General features: G+C 44.0%; 1 protein-coding gene across 2 annotated transcripts; it reads right to left on the bottom strand.

The window, feature by feature from the left end:
- Nucleotides 1–141: 141 nt before the first annotated feature.
- On the bottom strand, nucleotides 142–22,249 carry LOC139577641 (uncharacterized). Of its 2 annotated transcripts, XR_011675351.1 has the most exons (8): nucleotides 17,738–22,249; nucleotides 17,193–17,323; nucleotides 15,163–15,318; nucleotides 13,559–13,723; nucleotides 13,076–13,187; nucleotides 6,651–6,778; nucleotides 6,410–6,534; nucleotides 6,105–6,289 (listed from the first exon to the last, which is right to left on the bottom strand). XR_011675351.1 is itself a non-coding variant. In XM_071404782.1 (7 exons), exons 1-7 carry the CDS (start codon nucleotides 18,018–18,020, stop codon nucleotides 5,372–5,374), a joined length of 1,893 nt encoding a protein of 630 aa, XP_071260883.1. In that variant the 5' UTR covers nucleotides 18,021–22,249; the 3' UTR covers nucleotides 142–5,371. The 2 variants fall into 2 exon arrangements, 1 of the variants encoding a protein (XP_071260883.1); XM_071404782.1 differs by lacking the exon at nucleotides 6,410–6,534 and having other exon boundaries at nucleotides 142–6,289.
- Between the last annotated feature and the right edge of the window lie 930 nt (nucleotides 22,250–23,179).

Raw genomic sequence — 23,179 nt, forward strand, 5'->3', positions numbered from 1 at the left:
TCTTTTGAGTAAACTTACGGAAGTGAATGGCGGCGGCAACACTACCCACCGTCGGATTACCAAAAATGTTTATAACTAACCCAAGATAGACCACAGCCTGTCATTTCCAATGGAAAGAAATTAGTCAGTGGGCAGAACAAGCAAGGAGAGGCGCGTTCAGCATGTATTTGCATATTACCGTTAGGGAACGCCTACTCTGAAGTGCGCATGCAATAACTCAATTTGACCTTGCACTCCTAAACAATTACATTTTTAACACTTTGGCAAAGGGTAACAACTACAATACTTAAGTCCACTATGTTCGTAACAGATTCTAGTTTTGGGAACAGAAAACTGTATTGAGATCAAATGTTTCATAGATGAGAACATTTTGCAGAACGTCAGACAAAATCCATCTTCTCTCACTATAAGTGGATGCTTCACATTTATACATCCAGTGAAATATCTGTCTCATTGTTCTGTGGGAATACTTTTGACTTTTAGAATCAAATCAAGCTTTATTTATATAGCAGATTTCAGACATGAATGCGATGCACTGAGCTTCACAGGAAAAAACAAAAACTATGAAAATGAAAACTGAAATATTTACTACACAACAAACATGAGGATAACAAAAGAATAACAAACTAAACAGCACCCTAAGGAAAAGCAAAGCTAAAAAGGTGTGTTTTAAGATCTCTTAAATATGTCCACAGCTTCGGCCGCCTTCGGGTTCTCTGGCAGGCTATTCCAGAGGCAGGGGGGCATAGAACTAAAGGCTGCCTCTCAGTCCTGGGCTTTGGATAGTTAAAAAAGGCCAGTGCCAGAGAATGTGAGGGACCTACTGGATACATAACTCAAAAGCATGTCTTATATGTATTGGGGTGCACAATCGTCGATTGATTTAAAAAAAACAAGTTTGGTTTAACAGTACAGATTGATCAAGATGGCGAAACAAGCACAGGAGCAATTCAGTGGGTCGGACATGAGGCGTATGTGGAAGGGTCTCCTAACGATCACGGATTACAAAAAGAAAGCCAGCCACATCACGGTCACCAACGCCTCCCTACCGGACGAGCTAAAGACCCTTTTCTCAAGATTTGAGCAAAATGAGCTGTTGAGGAGAGCCCCCGATGACAACGTGGGCTACACACACAGTCTCCACTGAGTATGTATGTAAGTCCTTCAAAACGTGTTAACCCTCGCATTGCTGCCGGCCCAGACAGCATCTCTAGCCGTGCCCTCAGAGCATGTGCAGACCAGCTGTTGTGTTTGCTGACATTTTCAATCTCTAGCTCAGGCCTCTATACATTTTTGGTAATCCGACGGTGGGTAGTTTTGCCGCCGCCATTGTTTATTTTTTCACGTCAACCAATGATACAGGCCTCTATACCTGCTTCAATGTGTCCACTATCATCCCCATGCCCAAGAAAGGGAAAGTAACAACTGAAAGACCACATCACCTCCTCCCTCCCCGACACACTCAACCTCTCCAATTTGCCTACCGCCCTGACAGATCCAAGGAGGACGTAATCGCCATTGCACTGCACACTGCCCTTACCCACCTTGACAAAAGGAATGCATATGTGAGGATGCTGTTCATCGACTGACTAACGCTCAGCCTTCAATACCATAGTGCCAATAAGCTCATTAAAAATCTCACTGCCCTGGGTCTGAACTCCTCCATATGGACCTGGGTCCTGGACATCCTGACAGGCCGCCCCCAGGTGATGAAGGTAGGCAACATTAGCTCCTTGCCACTGATCCTCAAAACAGGGGCCGCACAAGGGTGTCCTTAGTCCCCTACTGCATGGACTGACACAGTTCCAACTCCATCAAGTTAGCTGATGACATGACAGCCTGATCAACGACGAGCATACAGAGAGGAGGTAGGCACTCTGACGGAGTGGTGCCAGGTAAACAACCAATCCCTCAACGTTCGCAAAACAAAGGAGATCATTGTGGACTTCAGGGGGAACCAGGCTGGACACGCCCGTCATCATCAATGGAGCCGGTCAATAACTTCAAATTCCTCTGCGCACACATCTCAGAGAAGCTGAAATGGTCTAACCACACAGACACCGTAGTGAAGGCACAACAGCGACTCTTCAACCTCAGGATGCTGAAGAAATTCTGCCTGTCCCCGAGGGCCCTCAGTGTTCTCCAGGAGCACCATTGGGCTGCATCACAGCCTGGTACGGCAACTCCACCGCCGCGGACCGTAAGGCTCTTTAGAGGGTGACTTTAAGCAAACTGGAAACCACATATCCTGAGACTGCATTTATTGTAGCTGGGGATTTTAACAAAGCAAATCTGAGGACAAGGCTGCCAAAATTCTATCAACATATTGACTGTCCCACTAAGACTCTCGACCATTGCTATTAAAACTTCCGGGATGCTTACAAGGCCCTCCCCCGCCCTCCTTTCGGCAAATCTGACCACGGTTCCATTTTGCTCCTCCCGTCCTATATGCAAAAACTCAAACAGGATGTGCCCGTGCGTCGTACTATTCAACACTAGTCTGACCAATCGGAATCCATGCTTCAGGATTGTTTTGACCACGTGCACTGGGATTTGTTCCAGGTAGTGTGCGGAAAATAATCTAGACGCATACACAGATACGGTGACTGAGTTCATAAGGAAGTGTATAGGATATGTAGTACCCACTGACTATTAAAACCTACCCTAACCAGAAACCGTGGATAGATGGTAGCATTCACCGCATTTAACATTGACAAGGCGACTTGTAATATGGCAGAATATAAACAGTGTAGTTATTCACTCCGCAAGGCAATGAAGCGGAGACGCAATTCAACGGCTCAGACATGAGACGTATGTGGCAGGAACTACAAAAGGAAAACCAGCCACGTCGCAGAGACGGACGTCTTGCTTCCGGACAGGCTAAACACGTTCTTCGCACGCTTTGAGAATAACACAGTTCCACCAACGAGGCCCGCTACCAAGGACTGTGGGCTCTCCTTCTGCGTGGCTGACGTGAGTAAAACATTTAAACGTGTTAACCCTCTCAAGGCTGCCAGTCCAGATGGCATCCCTAGCCGCGTCCTCAGAGCATGCGCAGACCAGCTGGCTGGTGTGTTTACGGGCATATTCAATCTCTCCCTATCCGTCTGCTGTCCCCACATACTTCAAGATGGCCACCATTGTTCCAGTTCCCAAGAAAGCTAAGGTAACTGAACTAAATGACTATCGCCCCGTAGCACTCACCTCTGTAATCATGAAGTGCTTTGAGAGACTAGTCAAGGATCATATCACCTTTACCTTACCTGCCACCCAAGACTCACTTCAGTTTGCTTACCGCCCCAATAGATCTACAGACGATGCAATCGCCATCACTCTGCACAAGAGGAATACCTATGTAAGAATACTGTTTATTGACTATAGCTCAGCATTCAACACCATAGTACCCTCCAAGCTCATCATTAAGCTCAAGGCCCTGGGTCTGAACCCCGCCCTGTGCAACTGGGTCCTGGACTTCCTGACGGGCCGCCCCCCAGGTGGTGAAGGTAGGAAACATCACCTCCACTCCGCTGATCCTCAACACTGGGGCCCCACAAGGGTGCGAGCTCAGCCCCCCTCCTGTACTCCCTGTTCACCCATGACTGCGTGGCCAAGCACGCCTCCAACTCAATCGTCAAGTTTGCAGACGACACAGCAGTAGCAGGCTTGATTACCAATGATGACGAGACAGCCTACAGGGAGGAGGTGAGGGCTCTGGGAGTGTGGTGCCTGGAAAACAACCTCTCACTCAACGTCAACAAAACAAATGAGATTATTGTGGACTTCAGGAAACAGCAGAGGGTGCACCCCTCTATCTACATCAACAGGACCACAGTGGAGAAGGTGGAAAGCTTCAAGTTCCTTGGCGTACACATCACTGAAACTGAAATGGACCATCCACACAGACAGTGTGGTGAAGAAGGCACAACAGAGCCTTTTCAACCTCAGGAGGCTAAAGAAATTTGGCTTGTCACCTAAAACCCTCACACATGTTTCTAGATGCACAATTGAAAGCATCCTGTCCGGTTGTATCACCCCCTGGTATGGCAACTGCAAGGCTCTCCAGAGGGTGGTGCAGTCTGCCCAACGCATTACCGGGGGCAAACTACCCGCCCTCTAGGACACCTACAGCACCCAATGTCACAGGAAGGCAATAAAGATCATCAAGGACATCAACCACCTGAGCCACTGCCTGTTCACCCCCATCATCCAGAAGGCGAGATCAGTACAGGTCCATCAAAGCTGGGACCGAAAGACTGAAAAACAGCTTCTATCTTAAGGCCATCAGACTGTTAAATTTCCATCACTAGCCGGCTTCCACAACCCTGCACCTTAGAGGCTGCTGCCCTATATACAGACTTGGAATCACTGGCAACTTTAATAATGGAACACTAGTCACTTTAATAATGTTTAAATACTGCTTTATTCATCTCATATGTATATACTGTATTTTAGTCAATGCCACTCCGACATTGCTCGATCTAATATTTATTTCTTAATTCCATTCATTTACTTTTAGATTTATGTGTATTGTTGTGAATCGTTTTTAGATACTACTGCACTGTTGGAACTAGGAACATAAGTATTTAGCTACACCCACAATAAGTGTATGTGACCAATACAATTTGAAGTTAGGGTTGGTAGAAAATTCTCTGTGCTACACCAAACAGTACCTAACCTGTAACTCCCAGAAATCTTTGGTTCAATCACATTATCTGGTTTAACAATCTGTAGCTATCTTCCAGTCAACCTTCTATAGCAGTCTGCCCACCCCACAACAGTCTTCCAAAGAAGTTTGCACTGAAGTTTCTACTTACAATCATCCACTCTGCTCTGCTAGCAGTCGGTGCTTCCGCTTCTCGTTGCATGAGCGGTTCAATTCTTCCAATAATCACTATTGCGGCATTGCCTTATCAGTTGAATATTACAATCAAGGAATAGGCACGTATAACGCCTCATACTTAATGGTTGGCGTCATAGCTCAAAGGATGTGGTTAAATGAAATAGGTATGCATGCTGTTCTTTTCAAATACGCAATTGCTTATTACGTTACACATCAAATCTATTCATGATCACCATCTTTCAAGCTCGGAGCAGATTTGTTTATAAAGAACAGTGTGTTAGCAAGAACACAGTAGAATAGAATACAATTACTTTATTCCATCTACATCACCTCAGTAAGGTAAATATTCAACTGTCCTTGTTCTAGCCCAGGTTTACTCTCTCTCTAAAAACAGTTTACACAAACCTGTTTACAATGGGTTAATGAGGGGTATGTGGTTACTCTCTTACCCAAAGACACTTCACATAACTATAATATGTCACCTAAAGAATGGTTCCCTGACATCCCTTGTGTACATCTCAGGCCACACTGCTACAATTTTTCCCCATTGTGGACACTCCTATGTCTGATAAGGTTAGTCAGGAAGGAGAAGCTCTTGTAACATAGTTTGCACTTGAAGGGCTTCTCCTTGGTGTGAACGGTCTGGTGCATCTTCACATAGCTCGCTTTAGCAAAGCGCCTCCCACACGTTGGGCAGGTGTACGGCTTGTCGGCGTCAGTCCTAATGCTCGGCCTCCCAATGACACCAGAGGAGGTAGAAGCAGGAGCCAGCCTCAGGTGGTTAGTCTTTGAGCTCCCTTCTTGACCTCTAGCCATTGTTTGGGTGTTGTTAGGATTTTGTGCTGTGTTAGAGGCTAGGAAGCGCTTGTGCTGAACACCCATCCTGACTCTGTCTGTATTGCTAGGGTAACCATGAGGTAAATGAGGAGGGCTAGACCCAGTCCCAGACCTTCTATGAACCCATTCACCAGGCATTAGACGAGATCCTGATGGAGAGGAAAGACTTCCTGTTAGACTCCCACCAGGGGGGTCTCTCACCACTCTCTGTGAAGGCTGAAGCCCAGGAAGACCTGCACTGTTCATCATGGACACTGTGGTGTTTGTATCATAGGAACAGGAGGGTCTATCTCTATCAGCCCCAGGCCCTGCTCCATCCCTGCACTGAGACTGTGAAGAGAAGGGTCTGGGCTGCATACTGGATCCCTGACTAGAGCCTCTCTGATGACCACCAGGACTGAGGTTGTTCAGTCCCCCTGTCCACTGGTTGTGTTCTGTGTGGTGGTGGAGTCTCTGTCCCTCGTAGTTGGGTCCTGGTTCCGACTCGGGAAGGAAGAGCGGCTCCTGATCCAGGGTTCTGATCCGGGGCCAGGCTTTGTGACTAGCCACCTCAGAAGTCCAGTCTCTCCCACCAGCAACATCAGATGTCAGCAGGCTCTCATGGACAGCAGACTGTAAACACAAATTGAACAGAAAAGCATATAGGTTTATGTAAGAACCCATTTGCTCTACACACAGAAACATGACATTATAAAATGGTAACCACAGTTCAGCCCTAGCCTGACGACTCACACTAAATCCTTCCGCTGCTCTGTCGTTCGCAACATTCTTTCGTCTGAGACTGTCTCTCCCGCCGCATACAGACACCTCCCCGTACCCGCAGACCAAATATACACCTAGCCCAGGGCTCAGTCAGTCTGTTGTCATGGAGAGTAAGTTCAGATGTTGTTTTGTGTTCAACTATCTGTTTCTGGTTGTTTTTAACAGTGTTGTTCCGCAGCACCGAGTTGAGGACGCTGTCCCAGCCACTGACCTCCACTTTGTCTCCTCTGGTCCTGGCCTGCTCAGTGATGTTGTCCCGTAAGCCCTTGGCTCCACCGGTCTGGGTCTGGGAATTCAAGATGGCTGTCCAGTCTCCTCTGTTAGCCTCCAGCCAATCACCTGCAGAAAGAGGTTACAAAAATGGCAGAGAACTCTACATATGGAGTTTTTTGGGGATATTACCTGGTCAGGTTCATACATTATAATGTGTGTTTTTGTATGTAAACATAAGTTGCATTGATTTCATTTAATTAATACGTTTAAAAAAATGCATAGCTGCAAGCAGCAATGACAAAGTGTGGAATGGCAGGAAACTAGCGTTAAAACTGTATAATGTTCTCTCCGCCCCATGGCAAAATGTGTAGAGTTGTAGGAAATTTGCTTTAAAGCAACAAAATTTGTCTCTGAGGTCAAGAGGAGGTCCTCTAAAATGTTTGGTCGTAGATGGCGCCGTTGGCCACAGAAACGACCCACCCGCACTAACCTTCCACCGCTGCTGAAAAAAATACTTGGGGAAACGCTGCTTTATGTGCAATCAGTGAAAGCATTACCAAGTTTATATTTCAATATTGTCATGACGAAGCCCTGTTGTATGAGGTTTATGACCCCCATAAATACTTTTCCCTCCACCCTACAGAATGGACTCTTGGAAAGCCCTTTGTTAACATAGAGAGAATATGGTAACATCAAAAGGTTGAGGGAAGGTGCAATATTTCTGTAAACCAACCAGTTGAAAGTGTCTGTTTGGTACTTAAAGAATATGATGTCAGATCAGTTGGTGTCTGGGACATTATATCTGATGATAGGACGACATAAATTGTATCTTGGAAAGGCTACACATTGTTGTGCAATTTAAAATGTTTAAATGTAATTTTAGTGAGGTGTGAGGACTGGTGTCCATATGTTTAGACCAGCCAGAATACAGCACGAGCTGAGCATGGCAACTTGGTATGAACTTTGAACTCTTATTCACTAAAGACGTACGTGGCCTAGGAAAGGACAGATAATCCTATGAGAAGACAGGGTACTTCAACGTATCCGCTCTACAACACTACGACCAGAAAGATTCTACAAAGGACAAGGGCAATCTCTGCTAGGCAAACCAGTCGTCCATCTTCGACCCATCTATCGAAGCGCAGCTCAGTGTAAATAAACTCAGCAAAAAAAGAAACGTCCTCTCACTGTCAACTGCGTTTATTTTCAGCTAATTTAATAACCTGAACCAGATTACAGGCACTGGTTACAGTAAGAAGCTTCCTCTTGAGCGGACAGCTTGATGAAAACCAGTCAATATTCAGGTCCCCAAGAAGGTAGACCTCTCTGTTTACATCACGTACACTATCAAGAGTTTCACACATATTATTTATATTATATACTGACTGTTTGCACTTGATGGCCTATAGCAACACCCCAAAAGAAAAGGCTTTAGATGTGCCAAGTGAACCTGCAACCATAACACTTGACATAAGATCTTCTCTAAGCATTACAGGGATATGGCTTTGAATATATACAGCAACAACTCCTCCATGAGCATTTCTGTCTCTATAGATGTTATATCCTTGTATTGCTACTGCTGTATCTTTAAATGAATTTAAGTGAGTCTCAGAAATGGCTAATATCTTAATGTTATCTGATGTTAGCAAGTTATTGATTTCATGAACCTTATTTCTAAGGTAACATATTAATTTGGGCTATTTTCAGCCCTTTCCTGGGTAGCTTATCAGAGATAGACATAATACTGAAAAGAGCAAACAAAGCAAGAGAAGAAAATAATAAATTGGTGTGTGTGCTGCGGGGTTGAAGCTACGAACCCATAGGCTTGGCTCTCTCGTTCCCTCCAGGCTTCTAGGAGGGAGGGTGAACAATGTATTGCTACTGCTGAAATCACGCACAGAACGAGCAGTATGGCTGGTGGCATTGTCATGCTGAAGGGTCATGTCAGGATGAGCCTGCAGGAAGGGTACCACATGAGGGAGGAGGATGTCTTCCCTGTAACGCACAGCGTTGAGATTGCCTGCAATGACAACAAGCTCAGTCCGATGATGCTGTGACACACCGCCCTAGACCATGACGGACCCTCTACCTCCAAATCGATCCCGCTCCAGAGTACAGGCCCCGGTGTGACGCTCATTCCTTTGACGATAAACGCGAATCCGTCAATCACCCCTGGTGAGGACAAAACCTCGACTCGTCAGCGAAGAGCACTTTTTTCCAGTCCTGTCTGGTCCAGTGACGGTGGGTTTGTGCCCATAGACGACGTTGTTGCACAGGCCTACAAGCCCTCAGTCCAGCCTCTCTCAGCCTATTGCGGACAGTCTGAGCACTGATGGAGGGATTGTGCGTTCCTGGTGTAACTCAGGCAGGTGTGATATTCGGATGTACCGATCCTGTGCAGGTGTTGTTACACGTGGTCTGCCACTGCGAGGACGATCAGCTGTCCGCCTGTCTCCCTGTAGCACTGTCTTAGGCGTCTCACAGTACGGACATTGCAATTTATTGCCCTGGCCACATCTGCAGTCCTCATGCCTCTTTGCAGCATGCCTAAGGCATGTTCACGCAGATGAGCAGGGACCGTGGGCATCTTTCTTTTGGTGTTTTCAGAGTCAGTAGAAAGGCCTCTTTAGTGTCCTAAGTTTTCATAACTGTGACCTTAATTGCCTACCGTCTGTAAGCTGTTAGTGTCTTAATGACCGTTCCACAGGTGCATGTTCATTAATTGTTTATGGTTCATTAAACAAGCATGGGAAAGTGTTTACACCCTTTACAATGAAGATCTGTGAAGTTATTTGGATTTTTACAAATTATCTTTGAAAGACAGGATCCTGAAAAAGGGACGCAAATCTTTTTGCTGAGTTTATATATTTTTCTTTTCCGAATGGGCGGTTATTAGAATGCATAAGATTCTGTATTTACGGTAGCATAGCTTCTCAACGTCCGACAGAGACCCAATCCCCTTTGTCCCTCAGTCTTCCCGATCTTTGTTTCAAACCCAACCCCTTTTCTTTGTGTAACCAGCCGTCATATTGGTTTCGTCCGCTAGGGACTTTTTATTTTATGACATGATTAGTAATAGATGTATGATCCATCCTGTGTGATTATTTAGGTATTTAGTAAATAAATAATTAAGCCAATTTTTGTATTGCTGATTAAACTTGTTAGCCAGGGTTCGTGAAGATAACCTGGAATTTTACAACATTCAGATGAGACTGAATAAGGTGACGATTAATAATGGACTGCTATTGACATAAAAGATCTTTAAGAGTTTATTTGGAAGACAGCAGCTCTATAAACACCCTTCTGTGGTGCCCCAGGTTATTAACAAGTTAATTGTTGCATGGTTTAATTCAATCACGTAATCAATCAAACGTTAGGTAATCGATTTGATAAAATAGCCTGTCATAATTTAATCAGTCAGACACAACAATACCACAAGTAAGTGAAGTTTAGTGTAGTGCTGTAGGTTGATTATCTTTGAATGTAGCAGGTAATCAATCTTAAAGTCCATAATCACAATTGTGGGTATCTAATGGCAGGATATTCCTATTAAGAATTTTGGGAGACTGTCTGCAAACGGAATGAATGGGTTTCACATATAACCATTGAGGAAATTTAAAACGAATGATTTGAGGAAGTAGCTAGAATTATCATAATTATTAGGTTTTGTTTGTAGTAAACGTTTGGGTTTGAGGGGATCTCCATGTTTCCCAGAGACTAGTGATCTTAAAGGGGTACACTCACATATGGAATATTAGGAGTTTGAGTTTTAATTAAAAACGTGAATCCTTTAGATGAAGGGTTCTTTAATATGTCTAATATAGTATGGAAAACGACTGTAAAAGGGTGGTATGATTCTTGACCTCTATCATGGCTTTCTCTTGTGGTCTGATCAGCCTCATGGGAGGGCCATTTGGAGGGAGATTTAGAGGTCATTTGTGATACTGATATTAAGGTAAATTGAGTAATTGATAATTATGAATGAGTTTATAGTTCTTTTACATAGTGGTAATTTGAACCAATGAGAAGAAAGAAATGGCATAGCCTTGGATTAATGGTAGACTTATGTTTAGTATTTAGAACATAATCCAGGCCAACAGGACAGGGATAAATTACATTTGTGTTGATTCCGAATTATGGGGAACACAGAGATAACCTTAATCAACCTATGTCATTACTTTGGAAATGGCCACCATAGACAGGTAATTTTTCCAAAATCTATGAGTTCAGACAGTAAGACACTTAGTCAAGATTTGGCAACCACCCATATAATTGACAGACAGATAGGAGGAAGGAGGAGCCCTCCCCGCACTGCTAAAACCTTGAAGGTTTGGGAGCAGAGAGAAGGTGGGGAAGGGGGGCCAGGAAATCAGCAAGATTAGGAGGAACACAGACTGGGTCACGGTTACTGAGGGGAGACAAAGAGAGAATGAAAACTTAGTTGGTTTCAGGAACTAGGGGGCAGGACAGATTAACTTTTAAAGTAGATAAGACACCTGACAGAGAATCGATAACGGATAGACATGAACGGACGCCCAAGGGAGTATCGGACAGGTGGAGAATGAAAGGGGCGATCCTACGTGATAAGGTCAGAACATGAGGATAATTTACTAATCTCACCGAAGTCATTGTTTAGAAGATGCGGCAAGGTTGTTACCTGGGCATCTAGGCTAGAGGTCGACCGATTAATCGGAATGGCCGATTAATTAGCGCCGATTTCAAGTTTTCATAACAATCGGAAATCTGTATTTTTGGACACCGATTTGGCCGATTTATTTTTACACCTTTATTTAATCTTTATTTAACTAGGCAAGTCAGTTAAGAACACATTCTTATTGTCAATGACGGCCTAGGAACGGTGGGTTAACTGCCTCGTTCAGGGGCAGAACGAAAAGGTTTTTACCTTGTCAGCTCAGGGGATTCAATCTTGCAACCTTACAGTTAACTAGTCCAACGCTCTAACCACCTGATTACATTGCACTCCACGAGGGGCCTGCCTGTTATGCGAATGCAGTAGAAGCCAAGGTAAGTTGCTAGCTAGCATTAAACTTATCTTATAAAAAACAATCAATCAATCAATCATAATCACTACTTAACTACACATGGTTGATGATATTACTAGTTTATCTAGGGTGTCATGCGTTGCATATAATCGATGCGTATTGTTGCTCCAATGTGTACCTAACCATAAACATCAATGCCTTTCTTAAAATCAATACACAGAAGTATATATTTTTAAACCTGCATATTTAGCTAAAAGAAATCCAGGTTAGCAGGCAATGTTAAACAGGTGAAATTGTGTCACTTCTCTTGCGTTCATTGCACGCAGAGTCAGTGTATATGCAACAGTTTGGGCCGCCTAATTTGCCAGAATTTTACGTAATTATGACATAACATTGAAGGTTGTGCAATGTAACAGGAATATTTAGACTTATGGATGCCACCCGTTAGATAAAATACGGAACGGTTCCGTATTTCACTGAAAGAATAAACGTTTTGTTTTCGAGATGATAGTTTCCGGATTCGACCATATTAATGACCTAAGGCTCGTATTTCTGTCTGTTATTATGTTATAATTAAGTCTATGATTTGATAGAGCAGTCTGACCTTAGCGGTGGTAGGCAGCAGCAGGCTCGTAAGCATGAATTCAAACAGCACTTTCCTGCGTTTTGCCAGAAGCTCTTCGCTGTGCTTCAAGCCTATCAACTCCCGAGATTAGGCTGGTGTAACCGATGTGAAATGGCTAGCTAGTTAGCGGGGTGCGCGCTAATAGCGGTTCAAACATCACTCGCTCTGAGACTTGGAGTAGTTATTCCCCTTGCTCTGCATGGGTAACGCTGCTTCGAGGGTGGCTGTTGTCGATGTGTTCCTGGTTCGAACCCAGGTAGGAGCGAGGAGAGGGATGGAAGCTATACTGTTACACTGGCAATACTAAAGTGCCTATAAGAACATCCAATAGTCAAAGGTTAATGAAATACAAATGGTATAGAGAGAAATAGTCCTATAATTCCTATAATAACTACAACCTAAAACTTCTTACCTGGGAATATTGAAGACTCATGTTAAAAGGACCACCAGCTTTCATATGTTCTCATGTTCTGAGCAAGGAACTTAAACGTTAGCTTTCTTACATGGCACATATTGCACTTTTACTTTCTTCTCCAACACTTTGTTTTTGCATTATTTAAACCAAATTGAACATGTTTCATTATTAATTTGAGGCTAAATTGATTTTATTGATGTATTATATTAAGTTAAAATAAGTGTTAATTCAGTATTGTTGTAATTGTCATTATTACAAATAAATAAAAATCGGCCGATTAATCGGTATCGGCTTTTTTTGGTCCTCCAATAATCGGTATCGGCGTTGAAAAATCATAATCGGTCGACCTCTAATGTAGGCTATATGTATTTCTCCCTTACCTTGCTCCCCCATCTTTAGTCCACTCAGCAGATCAATGCTCTCTGGTCTGTCTTCTATTGTTTCCTCTTTGACCAGCAGCAGATCAGGCTTCCCATCCTCCATGTCTACTGACTGTAAGAGATACAGAGTGAGAGGATGTTGAATCAAGACATCTGATATGAGCACCCTGCTATGGAGCTTCTTGTGATTGGGCAAAGAGGGATTGCTATGACTATTATGTAAATATGTTAGTTGATTTGATTACTTGACACTCTTTAATGGTTTGATCATTCAAAAGGCATGTTCCCACACTTAAGATAAAACTAATCAAGACCTGGGTCAGTATCCACAAAGAGTCTCAGAGTGCTGTTCTAGGATCAGTTTAGCCTTTTAGATCATAATGAATAAGTTGATATCCTAGATCAGCGTACCTACTCTTGAGAGGCTTTCTGGATATGGGCCTTGACCTAATACCATTCAGACAGTAGTTTCCGTGGGCTCACCTCAGTGAGACTGTGTGTGTTCCTGTGCTGCTCAGCTGGTTCCTCTGTGGGTTCAGGAGGAGGTGTAGTCTGGTTGTCCTCTATGACCATGGTCCCCTCAGGGTTCCCCAGACCCTCCTCACACCCCTCCTCCTTCACCAGCAGCACCTCTGGACCCTCCTCCTCCTAGAAGAGACAGGTGATAGAGATTACACAGACATACACTCCCTCAGGTACGTACACACAGATAATAAACACTTTCAGCATGGTGTGTTCACCCATCCTAGACTGTATTTACAGAATGATGTCATCATTGTTAATCCCATCACAGTGGACATAAATATGATGTTGTGGGTAAATCAGTGTTACGGGAAAATCTTTGGTAGACTACGCCCTCAAACCCTGGCGGGCAGCCAGTCTTGGAGATGGACAACTCCCAATTTCAAAGCCACAACTCCTAAACGGCTGACCAGGCGGATAAAGGTGTCTCATCTCACAAACGGCTGGAAAGGCAGATGAAGGCTGCAACTGATAAAATGCATGCACACTCACTACAGTAAGTCGCTCTGGATAAGAGCGTCTGTTAAAATGTAAATATGAATCAGCAAAAGCCAAACCTGACTAGACTATTTTTATGTGTACAGTAAGTGTTTGTTAGGTATGTGTAGGTATATTTAGTAAGTGTATATTGGTTATAAAGTGCTGTTGGGTGTATGCAGAATAGGGTGAGATCAGATGTGATGTACAATGAGTATAAAAACCTTAACACCTGCTTTTCCCATGACATAGACTGACCAGGTGAAAGCTATGATCCCTTATTGATGTCACCTTTGAATCCACTTCAATCTGTGTAGATGAAGGTAGGAGACAGTTTAGCATACAGGCAAACGGGGGGCAGCTGAAGCCTTTGTTACAGAACATGCAGAGGAACCGCGTCTCTTAACTATTGACTGATGTTTTCCCCCTCCCCGAGCGTAGGGTCTAGTCCTGTCGTTTGAGTTCAATACCTGATTGAAAAGTATGTGGCCCTGTGAATTGGAAGGTCCCATCGATGTGGACACTGGGTCGCGATCCCTGAACTCGTGTTAAGGGGAGTAGGTGGGGACATTTGGATTTGTCTCTAAGCTTTCCCTATAATCTAAGAAACCTCTGCCTTGTGAGTGTCCTTCTCCTAAGTGATTCTCGTCTACATTCCATGGCAGAGGGTTGTCGCCCTCCACTTTCACAGTGACTAAATCTATGACTAGAACCTCCCCTTTCTTATCTAGGCACCCTTCAGAGTAAACACTACTACGGTAGGGGTTTCAGTCCCCTCTAGACAGATCAGTCTGTGTCTCTAAGCCCAAGGGCATGATGCCAGGGTCCATCTCTGTAGTGTAAGAAGACAGATCATTGCCAGTCTCTAATGCATCACCTGAATCCCGAAGGGAATGAACAGTCCTCGGGCTTGGGTTACCGTAAGGTAAATACTCTGAGCCAGGAGCAGGAGGACAGCCCAGTCTCCCCAGCCCCAGTCTCTCTGGGTCTGATCTGTGGTCAGATCCTGTGTGTAAAAGCCTGCGTGTTACAGTTAAAGTCTTGGTGTCTGTCTCTGACTTGAAGACGGATTTCAGCGTTCTACTGACCTCCGTGATGCTGCGGGAGGTCCTGAGCTGGGGCGTGGCGGCGCGGTCCTCCGTGGCTACAGGGAGCGCTCCAGTCTGGATGTCTCTGTGTCGTGGGTCCTTCCCTTCAGTCCCCTCCTGATTGACCCCAGGACCTGCAGCCTCTGCATCTGCAGACTGACACAAAAAGAGAGGTTATTATCGATACATAATAGGTTTGCATAACAATGTCGTAGGGAAGTCTGGGGGTGGCAGGTAGCTTAGTGGTTAAGAGTGTTGGGCTAGTAACCAAAAGGTTGCTGGTTCGAATCCCCGAGCCAACATCAACAGCATCCTCCCGGATACACTAGACCCACTCCAATTAGCATACCGCCCCAACAGATCCACAGATGAAACAATCACACTCCACACTGCCCTTTCCCACCTGGACAAAAGGAACACCTATGTGAGAATGCTACTCCTTGACTACAGGTCAGCGTTCAACACCATAGTGCTCACGAAGCTCCTTACGAAGCTAAGGACCCTGGGACTAAATACCTCCCTCTGCAACTTGATCCTGAACTTCCTGACGGGTCGACCCCAGGTGGTAAGGGTAGGCAACAACATGTCTGCCATGCTGATCCTCAAGACTGGGGCCCGTCAGGGGTGTGTACCTAGTCCCCTCCTGTTCACCCACGACTGCGTGGCCAAACACGACTCCAACACCATCATTAAGTTTGCTGATGACACAACAGTGGTAGGCCTGATCATCGACAACGATGAGACAGCCTATAGGGAGGAGGTCAGAGAACTGGCAGTGTTGTGCCAGGACAACAACCTCTCCCTCAATGTGAGCAAGACAAAGGAGCTGATCGTGGACTACAGGAAAAGGCGGGCCGAACAGGCACCCATTAACATCGACGGGGCTGTAGGGGAGCGGGTCGAGAGTTTCAAGTTCCTTGGTGTCCACATCACCAATGGTGATCATGGTCCAAAACACAGCAAGACCGTCGTGAAGAGGGCACGACAACACATTTTCCCACTCGGGAGACTGAAAAGATTTGGCATGGCAACGGTCTATGACTTGGGCTTTCCTCTGACACCGCGTATTATATAGGTCCTGGATGGCAGGAAGCTTGGCTGTGATGTACTGGGCCGTACTGGATCGCCCAGATCCTCAAAAAGTTATATAGCTGCACCATCGAGAACATCCTGACCAGTTGCATCACCTCCCTGGTATGGCAACTGACCGTAAGGCGCAACAGAGGGTAGTGCGTACGGCCCAGTACATCACAGCCAAGCTTCCTGCCATCCAGGACCTATATAATAGGCGGTGTCAGAGGAAAGCCCAAGTCATAGACCGTTTTCTCTGCTAAGCAGTACCGGAGCGCCAAGTCTAGGACCAAAAGGCTCCTTAAGCTTTATTTTGATGTATTACACTTGTATTTATATGAATGTTAAATATTTATATTTCTGTAGTTTGAATTTGGCGCTCTGCAATTTCATCGGATTTTGTCAAATCGATCCCGCTAAAGGGATTTGATCCCTAACAGCTTCTACCCCAAGCCATAAGACTGCTGAACAATTAATCAAATGGCCACCAGACTATTTACATTGACCCACCCCATTTGTTTTGTACACGCTGCTACTCGCTGTTTAATATCCATGCATAGTCACTTCACCCCTACCTATATGTACAAATTACCTCAACTAACCTGTATATAGCCTCGTTATTGTTGTGTGTTAATTTTTATTATTTTTTACTTTAGTTGGTAAATATTTTCTTAACTCTTCTTGAACTGCACTGTTGGTTAAGGGCTTGTAAGTAAGCATTTCACAGTAAGGTCTACACTTGTTGTATTCGGCGCATGTGACAAATAAAGTTTGATTTGAAGTCGCTCTGGATAAGAGTGTCTGCTAAATGACTAAAATGTAAGTCTCACAAGCTCCCCTATGGCATATAAATAAGGATGTACATGTAAGCATATGAATAGCTGAGGGGAGTGTTTCTGAAATAAAACGGGACACATTTAAATGTATTGTCATTTTTTATGTTACACTATTACACTAACCTCTATCACAATAACATGCTGGGTTGAGGTTCCACTCTCCTCATCTATAGCTATAGGTTGGTCATCTATCCACGCGTTGTGTCCCGCTGGTTTCACAAAGCTCCTGTGGCCTCCAGTGAGATGTCCTTCACCTGAGAGAGTAATGGGGGGAAAAGGAGTGGTTAAGTTATGTACTGTCAATGCTCAATACTATATTGTACACTTGACAAGGATGTAAGGTAGCACTTGTCATAACTTCTTTATATGCTATTTATTGATTGATTGATTATGTTCCATGCATCACTTGCTTTTAATTGAGTATGACAATAGGAAATTCAGTAAATCAAGAATCTGGTTAGAATATGACAGTCTTTGTGGAAGAAGAATTTGTTCTCAATTGACCTAACGTTACATGGTAAAATAAAGGTTAAATAAATAATACAAGTGCAAGATAGCGAAGTAATCAAGGGAATTATTGCACACTAGCCAAACTCTGAACAAGATACAATTCTGGATAACACATTTGAACAAATGCGCCAAGACCCTCAGCCTTCTGCAAAATGTACCTCTTGCCATTCCTCTGTATCGGTCTAGGATCTTGACACTACTGGGACGACTGGCAACGACACGCTCTCGTATTGTCCTCTCTGCGCGTTCCCGTGCCACCTTCAGTTCCAGTAGCTGTAGTTTCCTGCGCAATACCCTGTTTTCTTTCTGGCTTTGAGTAACTTCTAAACGAAACACTGCATAGTCTTCATCTACTAGTTTACAGATCTCTGCCACGGCTGCATTCGCTAGCACCTCCATAATGGAGGCTATTTGAGTGTGAAAAACCATACAGTCAGCCATTGTTAGCAGCTAGCTAGCGTTACCTAGATAACATAGGTATATCAACCAAGTCCTGTCTCTAACGCGAATTACAGACTACCTGAGGTAATTATGTGATGCTGTGAAGTAAAATTCGGCATATTTTGAGTTCCAGTGTGTTAATAAACGTCTAAATACAACAATAAAAACGCTAAAGTGGTAATTGTTCTTGGTCACTGTTCGCATCCGTTTACTTCTTCGGTGGTATTTTTGGGCAGTTGGCATCCTATGTTGTTAGTGCATTACCGCCACCTACTACTGTGCTGGAGTGGAGTGTGGGCCAGAGACCGGGAGGAACTAAATATTGCCTGCCTGCCCCGTTTATCTCAGAAAATAAAACTAAAAAACGGATACTGTATATGTTCATATTCTACTCAATGGACTCATTACACTTAATTCCTGTATCCCATTCTCTCTCATACAGATTCTCAAATATCTCTCTCCCTCTTATACTTCCCGCACTATATCAACAGATTTTCTACTGTTTCTATTTCCTGGCAATAATCACACCTTCCTGGTGGATATTTTCCTATGGTATGTAATTACATATTCAGCCGGTTGTGTCCCAACCTATGTCTAGTTAAGGTGGCCTCCTATCATCTTTCTCATGCTGCAGTCCTCCCGCCCCCAACTTTTTGAGAGCATCTTGACTGGCTGCACACGGCTTGGTACGGCAACTGCAAGGCACCCGACCGCAAGGTACTACAGAGGGTGGTGAGTACAGCCCAGTACATCACTGGGGCCAAGCTCCCTGCCATCCAGGAGCTCTATACCAGGCAGTGTCAGAGGAAGGCCCAAAAAAGGTTCAGACTCCAGTCACCCAAGATAGACTTCTCTCTGCTACTGCACGGCAAGCAGTACTACCAGTGCACCAAGTCTGGGACCAACAAGCTTATAACCCTAAGCCATAAGACTGCTAAATAGCTAATCAAATGGCTACCCTTACTACCCGCATTGACCCTTTTTGGTACTAATTCTCTTGCAGTGACTCAGTACTTGTACTCCCCGTATATAACCATGTTATTTTTTATTTACTGTGTATTTATTCTTTGTGTCACTTTGTATTTTTTATCTTAACTCTGCATTGTTGGAAAAGGACCCGGAAGTAAGCATTTCACTGTTGGTCTACACCTATTCTTTACAAAGCATGTGACAAATAAATTTTTATTTTATTTTTTCCCTCTGTATATAGAAGAGAGATGGGTTTGTAGTACCTAATACAGCAGGTTTTGTCTGGTGCTGCGTGAGCTAAAGAACTGCAGACTTGTCAGTACTGATGACATGAGACAGAGTACACACCTACTCTGTCCGGCTTCATATTCTGAGTCCTTGCGCCTGTATGACATCTAATCTTTCCATTGATATCCTGGCTGCTGAACCATACGTACACTGCCAAAGTCTATCAGTGAGGAACACCCAGTCCTCCACTCCATCCCCGTCAGACAGCGCATCACATTCAGAACCTATAGAATTTTCCCACCACTCTCAATGTGTTCTGCCCAGGTCAACCTAGTGTCAAAGTACATCCCTAGGAACCTGAAGGCCCCCCAGTCTCTCCAAGTTTCTCCCATACAACCTCAGGCGTACCTCATCTCCCACCTTCCTCATGGTAAAGAACACTGTCTGACTTCTCTACAGAGAATCTGAATCCCTACTTTAATGACCACCTCATCGACTGCTTCCTGTACATCCTGACTGTGTATGGTACATTTCTTCCAATAGGCCCCATCATCTGCAAATAAAGACCTTCCAATATCCGGCTGTATCTGAGAGTAAACATAATTGATATTGATTGAGAACAAAAGATGACAAATCACTAGGGACACACAACATAAATCGGTAAGCATATCAGAATCGGACGATATTAACTAAAAATGCCAACATCTGCATCAGCTACAACCGTCTCCCTGTTCACCTGGGCCTTCCTGACCTCTGCTTCTAAGCAGAGCACTGGGTCCATAGTTCCCCTTCCTGAACCCACTCTGATGTGGCGATATTAACCCCCTGTTCTCCAGGAAGTATGTCTCTCCATAATCTTACATACAGTTGAAGTCGGAAGTTTACATACACTTAGGTTGGAGTCATAAAAACTAATTTTTCAACCACTCCACAAATTTCATGTTTGCAAACTATAGTTTTGGCAAGACGGTTAGGACATCTACTTTGTGCATGACAAGTAATTTTTCCAACAATTGTTTACAGACAGATTATTTGACTATCACAATTCCAGTGGGTCAGAAGTTTACATACACTAAGTGGACTGTGCTTTTAAACAGCTTGGAAAATTCCAGAAAATTATGTCATGGCTTTAGAAACTTCTGATAGGCTAATTGACATTATTTGAGTCAATTGGAGGTGTACCTGTGGATGTATTTTAAGGCCTACCTTCAAACTCAGTGTCTCTTTGCTTGACATCATGGGATGATCAAAAGAAATCAGCCAAGACCTCGGAAAAAAATTGTAGACCTCCACAGGTCTGGTTCACCCTTGGAAGCAATTTCAAAATGACTGAAGGTACCACGTTCATCTGTACAAATAATAGTACGCAAGTATAAACACCATGGGACCACGCAGCCGTCTTACCGCTCAGGAAGGAGACGCGTTCTGTCTCCTAGAGATGAACATACTTTGGAGCAAAAAGTGCAAATCAATCCCAGAACAACACCAAAGGACCTTGTGAAGATTCTGGAGGAAACAGGTACAAAAATATCTAAATATATCCACAGTAAAATGAGTCCTAAATCGACATAACCTGAAAGGCCGCTCAGCAAGGGAGAAGCCACTGCTCCAAAACCGCCATAAAAAAGCCAGACTACGGTTTGCAACTGCACATGGGGACAAAGATCGTACTTTTTGGAGAAATGTCCTCTGGTCTGATGAAACAAAAATAGAACTGAATAGAAGCAGGGGGGTGGCAGCATCATGTTGTGGCGGTGCTTTGCTGCAGGAGGGTCTGGTGCACTTCACAAAATAGATGGCATCATGAACAAGGAAAATTATGTGGATATACTGAAGCAACATCTTATCAGTCAGGAAGATAAAGCTTGGTCGCAAATGGGTCTTCCAAATGGACAATGACCCCAAGCATACTTCCAAAGTTGTGGCAAAATGGCTTAAGGACAACAAAGTCAAGGTATTGGAGTGGCCATCACAAAGCCCTGACCTCAATCCAATACATTATCCAGCGCCTCATTGCTGACATGGGCCAATATGACATAGCAAACCTCATCTTTCCCAGGTGAAGTTAACACAGTCTTGCCTATTGCTGTCTTCACCTCTGCCATGGTAAATGGTGCATTCAATGCATCATTTACATCCTCCCTCATATCCAGCACTCTCGTTCTCTCTCCCCCCGTCTGGTCATCCTCTGACAGGTTAGCTGAGCTCACTTCTTTAAAATACAGTATTCACACCTCTTGACTCTTTCCACATTTTGTTGTGTTACAGCTTGAATGTAAAATTGATTAAATTTAGATTTGTTTCGGCAAGCCTAAATAAGTTCAGGAGTAAAAATGTGCTTAGCAAGTCACATAAGTTGCATAGACTCACTCTGTATGCAATAATAGGGTTTAACATGATTTGTGAGTATGATGAAGTTATTAATTACACTTTAGATGGTGTATCAATACACCCAGTTACTACAAAGATACAGTTAGGCGTACTTCCTAACTCAGTTGCCGGAGAGGAAGGAAACAGCTCAGGGATTTCACCATGAGGCCCATGGTGACTTTAAAACAGTTAGAGTTTAATGGCTATGATAGGAGAAAACTGAGGACGGATCAACAACATTGTAGTTAGTCCACAATACTGACCTAATTGCAGAGTGAAAAGGAGGAAGCCTGTACAGAATAGAAATATTCCAAAACATGCATCCTGTTTGCAACAAGGCACTGAAGTCATACTGCAAAAAATGTGGCAAAGCAATTAACCTTTTGTCCTGAATACAAAGTGTTATGTTTGGGGCAAATCCAATACAACACATTACTGAGTACCACTCTCCCGATATTCAAGCATAGTGGTAGCTGCATCATTTTATGGGTATGCTTGTAATCAGGAGTTTTTCAGGATAAAAAATAAACAGAATGGAGCTAAGCACAGGCAAAATCCTAGAGGAAAACATGGTTAAGTCTGCTTTCCACTAGACACTGGGAGATGAATTCACCTTCCAGCAAAACAATAACCTAAAACACAAGGACAAATCTACACTGGCGTTGCTTACCAAGAAGACAGTGAATGTTCCTGAGTGGCCGAGTTACAGTTTTGACTGTCGCCTCTGGTCCTAGCCTGCTCGGTGGTGTCGTCCCCTGGGACCTTGGCTGCACCCGTCTGGGTCTTGGAATGCAAGATGGCCACCCAGTCTATTCTGTTACCCACCAGCCAACCACCTACAGGAAGAGGTTAGAAAATAAACTTTACAAACATGGCAGAGAACTCTACATAAGGAGTTTTTTTTGTCAACCTCCATATCTACTACTGGTCAAGTTCATACATTGTTTTTTTATGCAAACATAAATTGTATTGATTTCATTTTATGTAAGTGCACCACTATTCCCATTGAAGTATATCTATTATGTTCTGTATACGTATGTCTCTCTTACCTTGCTTCCCCATCTTTAGTCCACCCGTCCTCTATCGTCTCCTCTTTGACCAGCAGCAGATCAGGCTTCCCATCCTCCATATCTACTGACTGTAAGAGATACAGAGTGAGAGGATGTTGGATCAAGAAATCTGATATGAGCACCCTGCTATGGAGCATCCTCTCAATGGACAATGAAGGACCACTAAGAGTACTATGCAAACATGTTTGTTGATTTTATTACTTCACACTGTTTTTTTCAAAGGTATGATCCCACACTTAAGACAAAATGTATCAAGACCTGACCTAATACCATTCAGACAGTAGTTTACAGTTGGCTCACCTCAGTGAGACTGTGTGTGGTCCTGTGTTGCTCGGCCGGTTCCTCTGTGGGTTCAGGACGAGGTGTAGTCTGGTTGTCCTCCATGACCATTGTCCCCTCAGGGTTCCCCAGACCCTCCTCATACCCCTCCTCCTTCACCAGCAGCACCTCTGGACCCTCCTCCTGGAAAAGACAGGTGATAGAGATTACACAGACATACACTTCCTCAGGTACGTACACACA

This window comes from Salvelinus alpinus, chromosome 6 (assembly GCF_045679555.1).
Source record: "Salvelinus alpinus chromosome 6, SLU_Salpinus.1, whole genome shotgun sequence".
Taxonomy (NCBI): Eukaryota; Metazoa; Chordata; class Actinopteri; order Salmoniformes; family Salmonidae; genus Salvelinus; species Salvelinus alpinus.

Bases quoted from the DNA above. Each gene is read 5' to 3' on its own strand.
- LOC139577641 (XM_071404782.1), bottom strand. From the start codon at position 18,020: ATGGCTGACTGTATGGTTTTTCACACTCAAATAGCCTCCATTATGGAG. The intron at 17,324-17,737 runs GTACATTTTGCA...TTACTCTCTCAG, and splicing joins ATACAGAGGAATGGCAAGAG to GTGAAGGACATCTCACTGGA. The intron at 15,319-17,192 runs GTTAGTGTAATA...TTTTTGTGTCAG, and splicing joins AGCATGTTATTGTGATAGAG to TCTGCAGATGCAGAGGCTGC.